This window comes from Bos indicus, chromosome 19, assembly GCF_029378745.1.
Source record: "Bos indicus isolate NIAB-ARS_2022 breed Sahiwal x Tharparkar chromosome 19, NIAB-ARS_B.indTharparkar_mat_pri_1.0, whole genome shotgun sequence".
NCBI classification, from domain to species: domain Eukaryota; kingdom Metazoa; phylum Chordata; class Mammalia; order Artiodactyla; family Bovidae; genus Bos; species Bos indicus.
The window spans coordinates 57,934,531-57,949,614 of record NC_091778.1 but is presented as its reverse complement, the minus strand read 5'-3'; the positions used below and the strand labels follow the sequence as shown (position 1 = coordinate 57,949,614).

General features: G+C 56.8%; 1 protein-coding gene across 6 annotated transcripts in view; it reads left to right on the top strand.

Moving 5' to 3' along the window:
* RAB37 (RAB37, member RAS oncogene family) overlaps nt 1-15,084 on the top strand; it is a 68,274-nt gene that overhangs the window by 50,116 nt on the left and 3,074 nt on the right. For 3 of the 6 annotated variants that reach the window (XM_070774127.1, XM_070774126.1, XM_070774128.1), the window contains exons 2-6: nt 2,099-2,209; nt 12,598-12,708; nt 13,778-13,819; nt 14,345-14,411; nt 14,514-14,566. In XM_070774127.1, coding sequence (XP_070630228.1) covers nt 2,099-2,209; nt 12,598-12,708; nt 13,778-13,819; nt 14,345-14,411; nt 14,514-14,566 — 384 coding nt within the window. Of the gene's footprint in view, nt 1-2,098; nt 2,210-9,995; nt 10,189-12,597; nt 12,709-13,777; nt 13,820-14,344; nt 14,412-14,513; nt 14,567-15,084 lie in introns of those variants that run through there. The other 3 variants (XM_019981586.2, XM_019981587.2, XM_019981589.2) reach the window with 3 other exon arrangements.

Sequence of the window (15,084 nt, the reverse complement as noted above, 5' to 3'; positions counted from 1 at the left end):
CAAAGGCTACATCGTGTGTGACCCCTGCTAGTGATTCATGCCATGGTCAGAGCAAACAGTGTGGGCGCCACGGTCTGACCCAAGGAGGCCCTGTCAGTCTTTACGGTTTTTCACGTTTGTTTTTTTGTATTTTTACGGTTTTGTAAGTTGAGCTAAAGCTGGCATCTCCCAAGTCTTTCCAGTGACCCTGAATGCTTGCCTTTGGACAGTGGCTACTGTCCACTTTGAAACGAATGCATTTACCCAGCCATTCATGCATCGAGGATCCACTGGCTATGAGCCTCTGAGCACATGTTGATTTCCTCCCTATCGCTTGTGATTTTCTTTCAGGCATTGCACCTGAACTTCCAGGTGGTTCTCCCCACTACTTCCTGCAAGTAGAAAGTAACCAGACCCTTCTTTCCCAGACTCTTTCCCTTTAATATGTTATCCTCTCCAAGGCCAAGTGCAAATTCTTCCCAATGTATAGATCCAGACATCCTCATTTTTTTCATTCTACAGACTTTCCCATAAGGGAGACGCCCAGACACAGGTATTCCAAGAAGCAGATGCCAGAAGGGTTAGGAAATGTTCAGGGATTTTGGACTTCCCTACTAGTCTAGCGGTTAAGACTCCGAGCCTCCAATGAGAGTTTGATCCCTGGTAGGGGAAGTAAGATCCCCTGTGCCCCGTAGTGTGGTCACAAAAAAAACAGCGCAAGGATATTATTGAGGGAAACACCTATGAGAGCAATGGGGTGGGAGAGGCAGGGAAAGCGGCCAGACTGTGATGAAGGCGTTGACTCTAAAAAGATGCACAATGTGAGAGTTGTGAGTTAAGTTTTATTTGGGGCAAAATGGCTGCAGCCCGGGAGACAGCACCCCAGCTAGCTCTGAGAGACTGCTCCGAGGAGGTAGTGGAGGAGGTCAATATGTGTGATTTTGGTGAAGGGGGAGTTCATGCAATTGAGCACCTATTTTACAAAAGGTATTTTTCTGCTAGTTACGAGCAGCCGATGTCACCATGAAGAGATTTAGTGCTTTCCTAGATATGAAGAGATGCGAGGATTGGGGTCATGAAATCAAGTTCTGAAAGTATCTAACTATCTACAGACCTGTTCCACCAGTTTTTCTGGAGCACATAGTGCCCCATTCTTCACCCCGAACTCCCTTCCAGGCATCTCGAAGGTCAACAGCTGCAGCAACACCGGATTCAGTTTCTGCAGAAGCAGATGTCAGATGCCCTTGCACGCGTGCGTGCTAAGTCGCTCCAGTGGTGTCTGACTCTATGCGGCTCTACGGATTGTAGCCTATGTCCATAGGATTCTCCAGGCAACAATACTGGAGTGGGTCGCCATGCCGTCCATCAGGGGCTCTTCCTGATCCAGGGATCGAACCCAAGACTCTAATGTCTCCTGCATTGGCAGGTGGATTCTTTACCACTGGCGGTAAAGAATCCACCTGCAACATGGGATCCCTGAGTCAGGAAGATCCCCTGATGGAAGGCATGGCGATCCACTCCAGTATTCTTGCCTGGAGAATCCCATGGACAGAGGAGTCTGGCGGGCTGCAGTCCATGGGCTCGAAAAGAGTCGGACATGACTGAGTGACTGAGCCCAGCATAGCACCACCTGGGAACCCAGCAGATGCCCTTGGCAATCACCAACTCGTAGTTGACCCAGGTCTGTCCCCAGGTGAAGGAGAAAGAGCAGGAAGGTGGGGTAGACATGTGTGAGGCTGCTGTGAAGTCTCTGGAAGTTTCTGCAAAACTGCAAGAGACTCCAGGAGCCAGAGTTGGCTTTTAGGGAAGTCTTGCTTCTCCCAGGAACAGACCAATGATGGTCTGCAGAGCGCAGCAGCGGGACCTCAGTCAGCGATGCCCCGGGGGCTGGAAGTCTGAGAGGCACATTCTCAAGGTCACCCGAGAGACTGATTAACTTGGGTTGAAACAAGATTTCCTTCATGTTTTCATGCCATGTTCAGTGGTTTCACTAAGAAATCCAGAGCTTGGGGTGTGTGTGTGTGTGTGTGTGTGTGTGTGAACATGTGTATGTGTGTTTAGAAGGAGCCCACTCCCACAGCTCCAGAACCTCTCAGCCCCCTTTGTTGCTCCCTTTCAGACCATCCTGGTGGGGGACAGCGGCGTGGGGAAGACCTCCCTGCTGGTTCAGTTCGACCAGGGCAAGTTCGTCCCGGGCTCCTTCTCGGCCACCGTGGGCATCGGATTCACAGTAAGCACTCCTGGGCTTGGGGGCCCTGCTGGGCCTCTGACAGGGTCCTGGCAGGAGACAGGTGGACTCTCACACTGGGTCATTCAGGAGGTTTAATAAAACAGCTATTGGCTGAGGTGCAGGCAGGGGGTGGGGAAACCAGGAGGGATGTGGCAGGGCCCTTGGGCAGTTTCAGGGCGTCCATCCCACCCGAGGTCTGAAGAAAGAGAAGAGGGAACTGTCAGCAGAACCAGGAACAAAGAGGGCTGTGTGCAGAGGGCTGCCCTGACCCCAGCGGTGGAACACAGCCACCATCGGAGCCCACCCAGGAGGCAGCCAGGGCAGGAAACTGTCCCCTGTTCCACACTGCTCCCCTCCTGCTCCCCGTCCACCTCCCTCTGGGGCTCCCCATGACCGAAGACAGCTAGAAGGCAAGGGAGCATCCTGACGTAGATACAGGGAAAGAAGCAGCCCAGAGAGGCAAAGAGGTAGCTTAAAAGTTGCACGTAAGTCCATGGGACTTCCCTGGCGGCCCAGTGGTTAAGACTTCGCCTTCCCATGCAGGGGGTGTGGGTTCGATCCCTGGTCTGGGAGCTAGGGTCCCGCGTGCCTTGCGCCAAGAAACCAGAACAAAACAGAAGCAATATTGTATAAAATTCTTTATGTTGCTGTTCAGTCGCCCAGGTGTATCCAGCTCTTCATCACGTTATGGACTGTAGCCCACCAGGCTCCTCTGTCCGTGGGATTCTTCAGGCAGGAATACTGGAGTGGGTTGCCATTTCCTCCTCCAGGGGATCTTCCTGACCCAGGGATCGAATCTGCATCTCTTAATCTCCTGCATTGGCAGGCGGGTTCTTTACCACTAGCGCCACCTGAGAAGCTCTTTATAAGACTTTAAACTATTTATAAAACTTTTAAAAATGGTCCACATCAAAAAAAAAAATGTTATACACATGTGCAAACTTGGCATTGTCTTGTGGGTCTTAGGGCACCTGCAAGTCAAGGGTTAAAGTTCAGGTTTCTCACACTCTGTCTCTCCCTGGATACACCATGGGGGAGAAGCTCAGATTAAGGAAGCATCCTCAGGTTTTGTCTATTCTTAGCACCGCTGCAGGCCACAAAGCGCTTCCTCTAGCCCACATCCTTATTTCTCTCCACTTCCACTATGCCTGCCAGCGGCTGGCAGCGACCTTGAATCCTGGGGAAGCCTTTGGAAAGCTTTTTGGCCCTCTCTTGGATGGTGGCAGGCACAAAAGGGCCTTCTTCAGGGGTCCCCAGAATTCTAGTATCTGGAGATGCGGAAGGACAAATGTCATTTCTTGGGCAGCACAGGTGTTTGAAAGACCAGCCTCCCGGACCAAACAAAGCACCAGGCCTGGGAGGTGCTGGGACACAGCAGAATCATGCTGGTGGGACCCCCCAGAATCTGGACTTGACCACTGGGTCACCGTGCAGAAGGCAAGGGAGCATGATGGAGCAGAAACGAGAGACTGGCCAGGGTATGCGCCAGGGCCCGAAGTTCAGCCTGAAAAACCAGCACCCAAGGCTCCTAGTGCTGCGAGCGGCGAGGCTGAGTCCAGGAGGGGCGGGGCCACACTGGCAGTCCCAGGCTTCGGACCGGGGTGCCAGGAAGCCGACCAGGATGGGGGTGCCAGGCGTCCTCCACCGCGGGCCCGCGTCACCTGCCCCTCAGCATGCAGGGCACACGTGTGCCCACAGTCACCCTCCTCACTCACTCCATCCCCATCCTCCCGTGTGACAGAGGGTGAGCGGCAGAGAGGGGGTGAGGGTGGGGGAAACTGAGTCACGCTCCTCAGAGGCACAGGGGTGGGACCTCCAACGTTTGCCACCAGCCTGGTGAGAAAAGCGAGGCGACTGCCCGTGTGAGAAGGAAGAAAGCGAGTGGCCAGCAGCGCATGGGCCGGGCCCGCCCTCCCTCCTGGGCCTTGGCTGTGTGCTTGGCCCCGGTTCGCACCTCAGGACAAACCCACGGGCAGCTTATGCTGCGTGAGGGCCTGGGGGCCCGACTCAGCCCTGAGTCTGGGGTCTCCTGGGTCCAGTAGGTGGCCTGGGAGCAGACCGGGCACACACCCTACCCCTCAGCCCACACTGGCCATAGAAGGTGGTGACGACAGCCTATGATAGGAGCCGCAGTGAGGACACGTGACTAACCCTGGGCCAGGCACCACGGCCCAGCTCCACACAAAGAGGCCTGCAGCGGTCACTGGGAAAACATCGGTCTCCTCCACAAGCCCCCTCCCCACTCCTCCGGCTAGCTCCAGGGACCTTCCACTCGTTTCCTTCCCAGAGACGGGTCTCCTTCCAACCCTCTGCTCAGACCAGCTGGACTTTTGCCCAGCAGCTGAAGTCTCCCATGTCCTCTGACACAGGGGCTGGAGGACACAGGCATCTCCTCCCAATATCAGTGGTCTGGGGGGCCCCAGAGAGCTGGGCTGCCGGACACTTGCTTGTCCACCTGTCGTTTGCACATTAACTTGAAACACTGCTGACAGCTCATTGTTGTTAAGTCATTAAGTCATGTCTGAGTCTTTGGGACCCCATGGACTGCAGCACGCCAGGCTTCCCTGTTCTTCACTGTCTCCCTGAGTTTGCTCAAACTTGTATCCATTGAGTCAGTGATACCATCTGACCGTCTCATCCTCTGTTGCTCCCTTCTCCTCTTGCCCTCAATCTTTCCCAGCATCAAGATCTTTTCCAATGAGCTGGCCATGTGCAAATGTCCTGTGGCCAGCCCTGGCTATGGTCAGAATTCCTGGTAGCCAGTGGGGGTGGGAGGGTGTCCTGTTGACCCAGCTCATTAGGCTGAGTGGAGCCTGGGCAGCAGGAGAGAGGAGGAGTCCTTGACCTTCACTTTAAAGGAGACAGAGGTAGGGAATTCCCTGGTGGTCCAGTGATTGGATACTGTACTTCCACTGTGGGAGACATGAATTCAATCCCCGGTTGGGGAAATAAGATCCCACTTGCCACGTGGCCAAAAAAAAAGTAATAATAACAATAAATACAGGAGACAGAGGTGAGTGGGGGGACCACTGGGATCTGCCCCCAGACCCCCTCCAGAACCTCTGAGCTCATTGCTTCCAGAAGGGGGATCTGCCCATGTCCTGGGTAGATGGCTCTCAAAGCAAGGTCTTCGCCAACTCCTCTGTCATCAACTCCACCAAACTGGCGGCATAGTCCCGTGGATGAGTTTACTGGAGTGCTGACACCCATAGGGTTCACACAGCAGTCTCCCTCCCCCCGAGTCAGGTCCTCCTGGCTCTGTCTTGTCTCAGTGTCCCCTAAACTCTCCAGTCTTGCCTGAACACAGCTGTAACGTTCATCTTCCTAAAGCCTCGTCCCTGGTCCCCACCACCTAGCACCATCAGTGGCTCATCTACCGCCTTCCAATAAAGTTGGAATCCGTCCTCTGCCTGCCAAGGTCTGGCGCAGTTCAGCCGGGTGGTTTCCAAACACGCAGGTAATGCACGTAAAAACCTCCAGTTTGCCTGCAGTCATGGATCCCGAGATCACCCACGCACACGTGGGGACCTGTGGTCAGGCACTTAGACTCTGATGTAGGTATTCCCCCAGCTCTGGGGGTTTCTTGCCGCCCCCTCTGCTCACTCCCCCATCTCCTGACTGCACACAAAGGCCCTCCTCTGAACAACCATGAGGCTTCACGCAGCATCATCACTTCCGTACTGGGAGGTTGTGTGGGGGTGTGGGGTGTGACTTGTGTACTGGAGGAGGGCAGGGAGATCGGTTAGGGGTGAAGTGTGGGGTGTGTGCCTTCTGCAATTGGGGGTGATGAGAGGGACTGGGGTCATTGAGAGACACTGCATTCAGAGGGTAATCTCTACCTCTAGGGAAGGTGTGAGATGCGGGGGTCAGTGAGGAGGGTGTTTGTGCAGTGATGTGGTGTGTGTGTTGGGGAGTGGTGTTGAGTCATGTCTGTGACCGTGAAGTGGTGACACATGTTTGGGGGATGTGAAATGTGTGTGTTTGCAGAGGGGGTAAGGCATTGTGTGTTTATGGTATGATATGAAGTGCACCTGTGCTCACTGATAAAAACGGTGCATGTGGAATGATTTGAGGTACTTACGTGACTTGAATTGAGGTGTGTGTGCATGACGTGAGTGGTGTGTGTTTCTGTGGCCTGGGTGGTATGTATGATTTGAGGTGTGTGCGTGAGGTGTGTGCATGATGTAAGGTGTGTATTTGTGGTGTGAGCCGTTGTGTGTCTGTGCTGTGAGTTGTCTGGTGTCTGTGATGGGGTGTGAGGTATGTGTGTGCCTGGGTGTGAGGTGTCTGTGTGTGTGTGTCACGTGAGGTGTGCATGCATGGGTGTGAGGTGTCTGTGATGGGGTGCGACGTGTCTCTGTGTCTGTGTCATGTGAGGTGTATGTGTGTGTGTCCATGGTAAGGTACTAGGAGTGGGTGGGGTGACGTGTGCCCAGTGTGAGTACTTGGGGAGATGCAGGCTGCCCCGGCGTGCACACAACACTAGAGAGGCCGTCAGGAAGTCTGGACTCCCCAGAGGCTGTGTCCTCCGTCCACTCTCTCCGCCACCCCTCCTGTCTAAAGACACTCCCCATCTCTGAGTGGGCCCTGCGTCCCCCCTTTGGGGCAACACCTGCCTCCCTGGCACCCCCCAGCTCTGAACATCCCTGACCCCCTCTCACTTTCGACTCCCTGAAGGCTGCCCTTGAACACCCCGCCTGACGCTGCAGTGTCCCAGAGGACAGCGTGTAACATACTCTGCTCATGACACCGCCCATGGGCCCCAGACCCGGCAGGCCAGACAGACATGGCCCAGAGGGGTCCAGCCGGGCCTCTCTGCCATGTTAGTGGGCTCCATGCCCCCCTGCTTCCAGCCCGCCCAGAGTGGAGATGCAGCAACACAGCACTTGAATTTCTCCACCATTTCTAGAGCATCCACACCAATGGGCAACTTTCTCCATCCCAAACCTGTCACAGGACAAAGACAGTCTTACGGAAGGCGACACAAACCACAGCTGGAGGCCAGAAATCAAGGCATGGGCAGGGCCACACTCCCTCTGAAGGCTCAAGGGAAGGACCCTTCCTTGCCTCTTCCAGCTTCCGGTGGCTCCCGGAAACTCTTGGCATTCCTTGACTGGTAGCTGCAACACTCCCAGTTTTACATCTGTCTCCACATGGCCGTTTTCTCCTTGCGTCCTCTTCTTAAAAGGACACCATTCACATTTGATTGAGGTCCCACCCCCTCCTCCCTAGACAGCGAATAAAAAAACAGAGACATGACTTTGCCAACAAAGGTTCGTCTAGTCAAAGCTATGGTTTTTCCAGTGGTCATGTATGGATGTGAGAATTGGACCATAAAGAAGGCTGAGCACTGAAGAATGGATGCTTTTGAACTGTGTTGTTGGAGAAGACTCTTGAGAGTCCCTTGGACTGCAAGGAGAGCAAACCAGTCAATCCTAAAGGAAATCAACCCTGAATATTCATTGGAAGGACTGCTGCTGAAGCTGAAGCTCCAATACTTTGGCCACCTGATGCAAAGAACTGAGTCATCAGAAAAGACCCTGATACTGGGAAAGATTGAAGGCAGGAGGAGAACGGGAAGACAAGAGGATGAGATAACTGGATGGCATCACTGACTCAACGGACACGAGTTTGAGCAGACTCCGGGTGATAGTGAAAGATAAGGAAGCCTGGCGTGCTGCAGTCCACAGGGTTGCAAAGAATCGGACACGACTTAGCAACCGAACAACAACAACCTCTCCTCTAAGGCCTCATCTTAAATAATTATACCCGCAACGACCCTACTTCCAAATAAGGTCACATTCTGAGTTACTAGAGCTTAGGACTTGAGTTTCTCTCTGGGGAGGGGGAACCACAATGCAACCCACATCAGCCTGGTTGGCAGAGGAAAGCCAGAGAGGACCAGACCACATCCCCTCTCCTTCCTCCTCAGTCATCACCCTCTCGCCTGCAGGGTTCCTGTGTGAGCCCTCGGGACACTGAATGGACTGGGGCATTATTTGCGACCAGAGCCTGTGACGCCCAAATAGCAGGCAAGAGGGGACTTCGGCAGGGCTCTGTGTCCTCCCTTTTCGCGCCCCTCCCTATGTGGCACGAGGTTGTGGCACACCCACTTCTGGAAAACGGCTCCTGAGGCTTCCCTGGTGGTGCAGTGGTTAAAGCTCCGCACTTCTAAAGCAAGGGGCATGGGTTCGATCCCTGGTCAGGGAACTAAGATCCCACATGCCGCACTTTGAGGCCAAAAAAATAAGTAAATAAATAACAATGCTCCATGGAAAATAGCTCCAAGTGATGCCTAAAGTTTCAGGGCAGGAGGCAGGTGTACATGTACAAGTACATGTATAGTCCCCATGAGGCTTATGGTCGCCCATAAGCCAGGCCTGCCCCTTGCCCCTCACCCCCAATACCTCGGTAAAGAGGTGCAGGGCCCCTGCCCCTCTACGTGCCCCTCACCCAGTCCCTCTGTAAAGTACCCAACCTGTTCCCGTGGGAATCTGACTGCACTTATGTAGGATTGGGGATCAAGTACTGAATGGTGGGATGGCATCACCGACTTGATGGACATGAGTTTGAGTAAGCTCCGGGAGTTGATGATGGACAGGGAAGCCTGGCGTGCTGCAGTCCATGGGGTTGCAAAGAGCTGGACACGACTGAGTGACTGAACTGAACTGAATTGAATGGTTAGCCCAGGCCAGGGCCCCTGAACTCTGCTCTGGACCACCCCTAGACACACTCTTCGTCTCTGTCAACAGGAGCAGTGGGGTTCCTGGGAGGTCCTAGAGACTCAGCTCAAACTGATTCACAACTTCATGAATTCATTTGGTACCAGATTTTAAGACCTACTAGGTGCCAGAGGGGAGGGCCACACGTGGATAAGGCTAGACCTGCCTTGAGGAGCACCTGGATTGGGAAGTGTGCGGGGAAGCCCGCCTGGGAAAGCTCTCCCGGTAGGGGACACCTCTGGGCACACCCCAAGAGGTCAGGGGGGAACAGGGGAAGTGTCAGAGTCCAAACACCGGCAGGGGGGCCCAAGCAAGTGTGGTGAAGAGTGAATACCCATCGGTCGGTAAACACAATTACATTCGGATGACGTCGAGCTAGGGCGCACTGCTGCTGCTGCTGAATCACTACAGCCGCGTCCGACTCTGTGTGACTCCATAGAGGGCAGCCCACCAGGCTCCCCCGTCCCTGGGATTGTCCAGGCAAGAACACTGGAGTAGGTTGCCATTTCCTTCTCCAATGCATGAAAGTGAAAAGTGAAAGTGAAGCCGCTCAGTCGTGTCCGACTCTTCGCGACCCCGTGGGCGCACTAGCAAAAGCGAAACTGGCTGTGAGCTGCGCTCAGAACGCAGGCGTGCTCTCGAGCCCCGCGCCGCGCGGCCCAGGGGCGTTTCCATGCTCCCGGACCCGCCCCCAGCCCCCTCACCCCAGCCACCTGTGGACCGCAGCCCGAATGGAGCTTGGGCGTCGCCTGCTGGCCGCACTGGGCAGCCGCAACCCCGGCGCCAGCCCGCGGGTCCCAGTGATGCCAGACCTTCCCCAGAAGGCGGGGTCCCCAGGGACAGCTCCCCGTGGAACCCTAACCCCGGCAGCTGGCGGCCTTGGGGAGCTGTCCTAGGCTGGATTTGGCTTACGCCCTCCGATCGGTGCGGCTCTAGGGGCCTGCCTGCCCCCTCGAGAGCTGACTCTGCGGTCCTGCGCGCCCCCGCGGGACAGCCAGCTCCCCGCCAGCGTCGGCGGTTCAGGTGGCGAAACGGAGGGAGGAGCCTGTCGGGGTCCCGGCCCGGGGCGGTGGAGGGGAGAAGGAGCGGGCGGAGCTTCAGGCGAGGCGGTTCCTGCCTGTCCCTCGGCCGCCGCGGGCCCCAGCTCACCTCTGGTCCAGGGACATGACGGGAACGCCTGGCACCGCGGCCACCCGGGATGGCGAGGCCCCCGAGCGCTCCCCACCCTGCGGGCCGAGCCACGATCTCACGGGCAAGGTGGGTGGGCTCCGCGCCCAGCGCTGGGGACTCTGGTGCCAGCTCTGGGGGCCACCCCTTCCCCCCCCCCCCCCAGCCCCTCTCTGGCTGCCTCTGCGCTGGACTCATCCCATCCCCCCCAGGCAGCCAGGTCTTCCCAGAGTAAGTGGGGGAGGGTCGAGACAGCCCCCGGAGCCCATACCAACGGCCAGGGATCTGGGAGAGGAGAGAGGAGCGTAGGAAGTACTGAATGACTCCCCACCCCCTGAGGACCCCAGCCCCATTTCCCTCTGCCTCACTTCGGCCAGTGCGAACCCCGGGGAACCCCGGGCTTCTCGCTAGCCCCTGAGCCCACAACTCTCCCAGGGCACAGGCTTCCCAAGCGCTGGGAAAGGCACTCCGAAGGGATGCCCCCTGAGGCGGGGGAATTTGCTCTTTAATGCCCTTCTCCCAGGGTGGACTAGGATCCCAGCTGCCCCCAGGTGCGACCCCTTCCCCTCCCACCCCTGCAGCCAGCTGCCCACACCTTCTTCTGGGAGGATGTTGCTAGCCAGAACAGTAGACTCACCTGGGAATTTTTTAGACCCTGAGAATGATGGGAGCGGTTAGGCACTAGTACCCCACCTGGGAGAGTTTAAGTCAGCTCTCTGGGCCTGGTTCCCGATGCGGGTGGCCCTGATTGAAGGAGGTGAGGTTGCTGGTGGACACTGAGCAGTCTGCCCTTCCTCTGCACCCTGGGAGCTGACAGGAACTGGGATCTCTGAAAGAGGGAGCCCAGAGCCTCCACTCTTCCTCCAGGTCGGGGAGAGATGAGGAGGAGGCTGGCCCAGTCTCCTGCGGCATGACCTTGAAGGAGACCTGCCTTTCTCGGTGCCTTGCTTTCCTCCCTCCACGGCCCCCACCACCTTCTTTTAGGGGAAGCTAGTCTGCAAGTCACCCGCCCAGAGCCGTTGTTGAGATAGGCGTCCCGGTGTGGGCTGCAGGCAGGAAATGGGCCCCCAGTGTGTTCAGGGGAGGGGGAGCCACTGAGAACCAGTCCTGGGCCATGGGGCACTGCCTGACCTCCTTGCTTGACAAGCCAGCTGGGTGTTTGCCTAGGAGGTGGCGAGGCTGGGCAACTGTTTGTGTTTGGTGGACTTGCCTGGCTGGGTGGGTGGCTGGCATCGCTTGCTCAAGGCAGCTGTGATCTCTAAAGTACACAGCTGCTTGCCTTCCCTCCCTCTCTCCCTCCTGCCCCATCGGGTACTGGTACCCAGGAACCAGGGAGCCATGCAGGCTCCAGAGAGCTCCCCAGCCCCCAGCCCACCATCTGTCCAAGAAGTCATCCATCCTTCCTTCTAACCCTGTGGGAACTGCCACAGAAAGGTTAAGGAATCTTCCCAAAGTCCCCCAGTCACCCACGTAGAAGCCAGGACCCCAGCCTTCACGCACCTTTTGCTCAACTGCCCATCTAATCCCATGCCCCATGGTCACAGCAGGAAAGCCTTTGGGCTCCATGGTCAAGGTCAAGGCCCCCAAAAGAACTCAAACCTTAGTCCCTGCTCCACCCATTAAGCATCTATTCAGCCAGTTGGAAAAAATTCCAACTTTAGGTCTCAACCCCTATTCTCTGATAGTTTGAGGAATGTCAGGACAGAGGGGTCCCCTCCCCAGCCCCACCCTATCCCATCCCCAGAGGAGAGGAGCAGAGACTGGCCAGACAGTAAAGGGACAAACACATGCCCACACACACTCCCTCCCCCCACCCCCCTACCCCCCCATGCCAGTTTGCAAGCCATTTTGTCCCACTTGGGAGGTTACTGCGGAAAGCATTTCAGGCTAAATGTCTCTCTGCTTTAGTATAAATTTCAGCCTTCCCTAATTCACGCAAGGCTTTTACAAACATAAGATGTCATTAGGAAATTCCAAATAAAGGTGACCAAAAATAAAACACCGGAACACGAGCAATTTTAGAACATGCCTTGGCAACTGACAGAGGCCTACCCGCCTCAGATCCTGATACCCTCCCTTGGGTGGGAATCCCTGGCTGAAATATTAATGCTTCTCTTTCTGGTGCGGCGGCCCCACCCGTGTGTGCACACAGGCGTGGAACACACAGCAAAGAACACACAGCATGGCGTGGCGGGGGGCCAAGGGGGCCAGAGTCTAGACGCATGAAAAGTGGTTGTTCTCGGGGCCACAGAGCACATTTGGGGACCTCTTGGCTCTGGGGTCTCAACTCGGGCGTCCCGGAAGCCAGATGAGGACAGGAGGGCCCAAGGGAGCGGCTGGGAGGCCAGCGGCAGCCCGGGAGAGTGGAGAAGAGCAGGAGGCGGCAGGTTTTCCAGAAGCAGGTGCCCGCTTGGGGCTCAGCATCCTTTCCCGGCCCTCCCTGAGAGCCCAGAGTCTCGCCCCAGCGCCCCATTAACTGCCTCTGCCCCCATCTCCTAGGTGATGCTTCTGGGAGACTCGGGCGTCGGCAAAACCTGTTTCCTCATCCGATTCAGAGACGGGGCCTTCCTGTCCGGGACCTTCATAGCCACCGTCGGCATAGACTTCAGGGTGAGGTGGCTGCAGGCTCCTCCTCCCAGCGGTGAACCAGGGGTCACGGCTTCAGGCACGGGGGGCTGTCCTCTGCTCAGACCTGCACTGACCCCTCACATCTACAGTGGCTCACCCTAGAGGTGGCCAGCTTAGAGGAGTCTGGGCTTGTGGGGCTCCCTGCCCCCCTACAGAATGAGAAATAAGAGACTACATCTTAAAATCCTGCCACTGAGCAGGGCAGACACACCCCCACGGTGTGAGCCGGCCCCTCGGGCAAGACGTGAGGTCAGCCGGTCTTTCTGGAACTCAGGGAAGCACCGCAGGGCATGAGGCTGAGGAGCTGGACAGGGCACGAGGTTGAGGAGCTGGACTGATCCTGTGGGGAGAGAGCAGCAGCCAGCATCCCGCCCCCTCACCGGGATGAACCCATCTTGGGTTGGCATCAACAGATTGGCATCGGGGTTGCTGAGCACTCTGAGCACCACACAGCCCCAGGGGCCAGGAGGATTCAGGCCTAACCCTGGCAGCGGGGCTCTCAGAGGCCGAGTGCCTCCTCCCAGTAGAAGGGGAAGCTTCACCTAACGGTAGAACCAGTGGGCGACCAGGGCAAAGACAGCCCTGCAGATCCGCCCACTGAGGTCTCCGAGATGCTGGTGGGCACCTCATCTCGAAGAGCTACTTTGCAGTGCTGAGACTGAGCCCCAGGAGAGGCAGACAGAAGCAGGGAAGAGGCAGGACTCCCCCCAGCCCGGTCCCCCAGGGCTCGGCCTGTGTGCCCTGCTGAGCCCTGGGGGGCGGGGGCAGGCACGTTCTCAGGCTCCCTTGCCTTGGTGTGTTGTGAGGAGAGATGGCGTCCACAGAAGAGAGGACTCTGAAGTCAGGCTGCCTGGGGACGGAGTCCCCCCAAACCCTGATGGGGCGATCTGGCTGGAGATATCTCCGGGGCTCGTCAGACGCCCTGGCACCCACCCTGGGGGAGCGGCCAGACAGGATGCCTGCTGTTGTGCAGGATTCAGCAGGATGCAGAAGCCAAGCCACCTCCCCCGCCCTGCACACCCACCTCTCCCTCTGCCCTTCTCTCTTTCAGAACAAAGTGGTGACCGTGGATGGTGTGAGAGTGAAACTGCAGGTGAGATCAGCGGCTGGGAGGGCTGGGGTGGAGGGGGGCGGCGGTTCAAGGATAGGGGCGCCTGCCCAGGCTCTTCACCCACTCACACGAGGCCTGCGGCCCTGCCCTCAGCCTGGGGTAATTTCCTGTGGGGCCCAGGAGAGGAAACGGCTTTTGTTTGTTTGATGTCTGCAGAGAAAGCCGTTCCCAGGCCCTCTCTTCTGTCAAAGGCAGCAGCTCCAAGTGCCTTCAGACAAGCTTAGGCTTGCTGCAAATCCTCCCCAGTGTCACGGGCCTCACATGCTCTAGGAGGCTAGACACCCCTAATCCCTGGACTTCACCACTTAGGGCAACAGCACCAGATGAGAACAGAACTCATTAACTCGTTAACTACCACCATCTGGCACGTCACCAGGCCCTCACAGGCCCAGGCCCCTGAGAAACCAAAGAAAGAAGCCTCTCACTTCCCACCCCTCGTACCACAAGGATTTTCTCTGCCCAGCACAGTGCCTGCCCGCTTCTGACTGTCTGTCCTCCCCTCCCTAGATCTGGGACACGGCAGGGCAGGAGCGGTTCCGCAGTGTGACCCATGCTTATTACCGAGACGCCCAGGGTAAGGGCCTCCGGCACGGCGCCGCTCCCCCAGCCCACCTGTAACAGTCACCCTACTGCCCCAAGTCCCCCCGCCCCGTGTGACCTCTCTCTCCCCCTCCAGCCTTGCTCCTGCTGTACGACATCACCAACAAATCTTCCTTTGACAACATCCGGGTAGGTTCTCCCTGACCCACCACTCGCCACTCTCGGGATCCAGCAGGGCAGGACCGCTTCCTGCTTTGTGGGAATGGGTGGAGCCTGGAATACTGCTGCCTCGCTAAAAACACCCGAGCTGTGACTCAGAAGTAATAAACTCCTCGTGGGCAGCTGATTGGCATGTGGGCAGGAAGGCCAAGCAGGCTGTGTGCCACTTGCTCGCCCCTGCCTGTGATTTATAAGTGCACTTCATGACAGAGTGTTCAGAAGGTCCCCAGCTCCACCCTGGACAAGAGCTCACGGGGAGAGCCCAAGCAGAAAACGTCTACCATATATGCAGCCCAAGTTTCTAGAAAGTGACTTAGGCAGACAAAATGAGTGGCTCTGTCCTCACAAGCAAACTATCCAGTAGTCGAGGCAATAATTCAATACATATAAGCACCGACTCTGTGCACAAGTACGGTGAAGGTTGCACATGCTCCCCGACCTCAAGAGGCTGGCAAGCAAACCAGGGAAACCAGACACATAGAGATAAA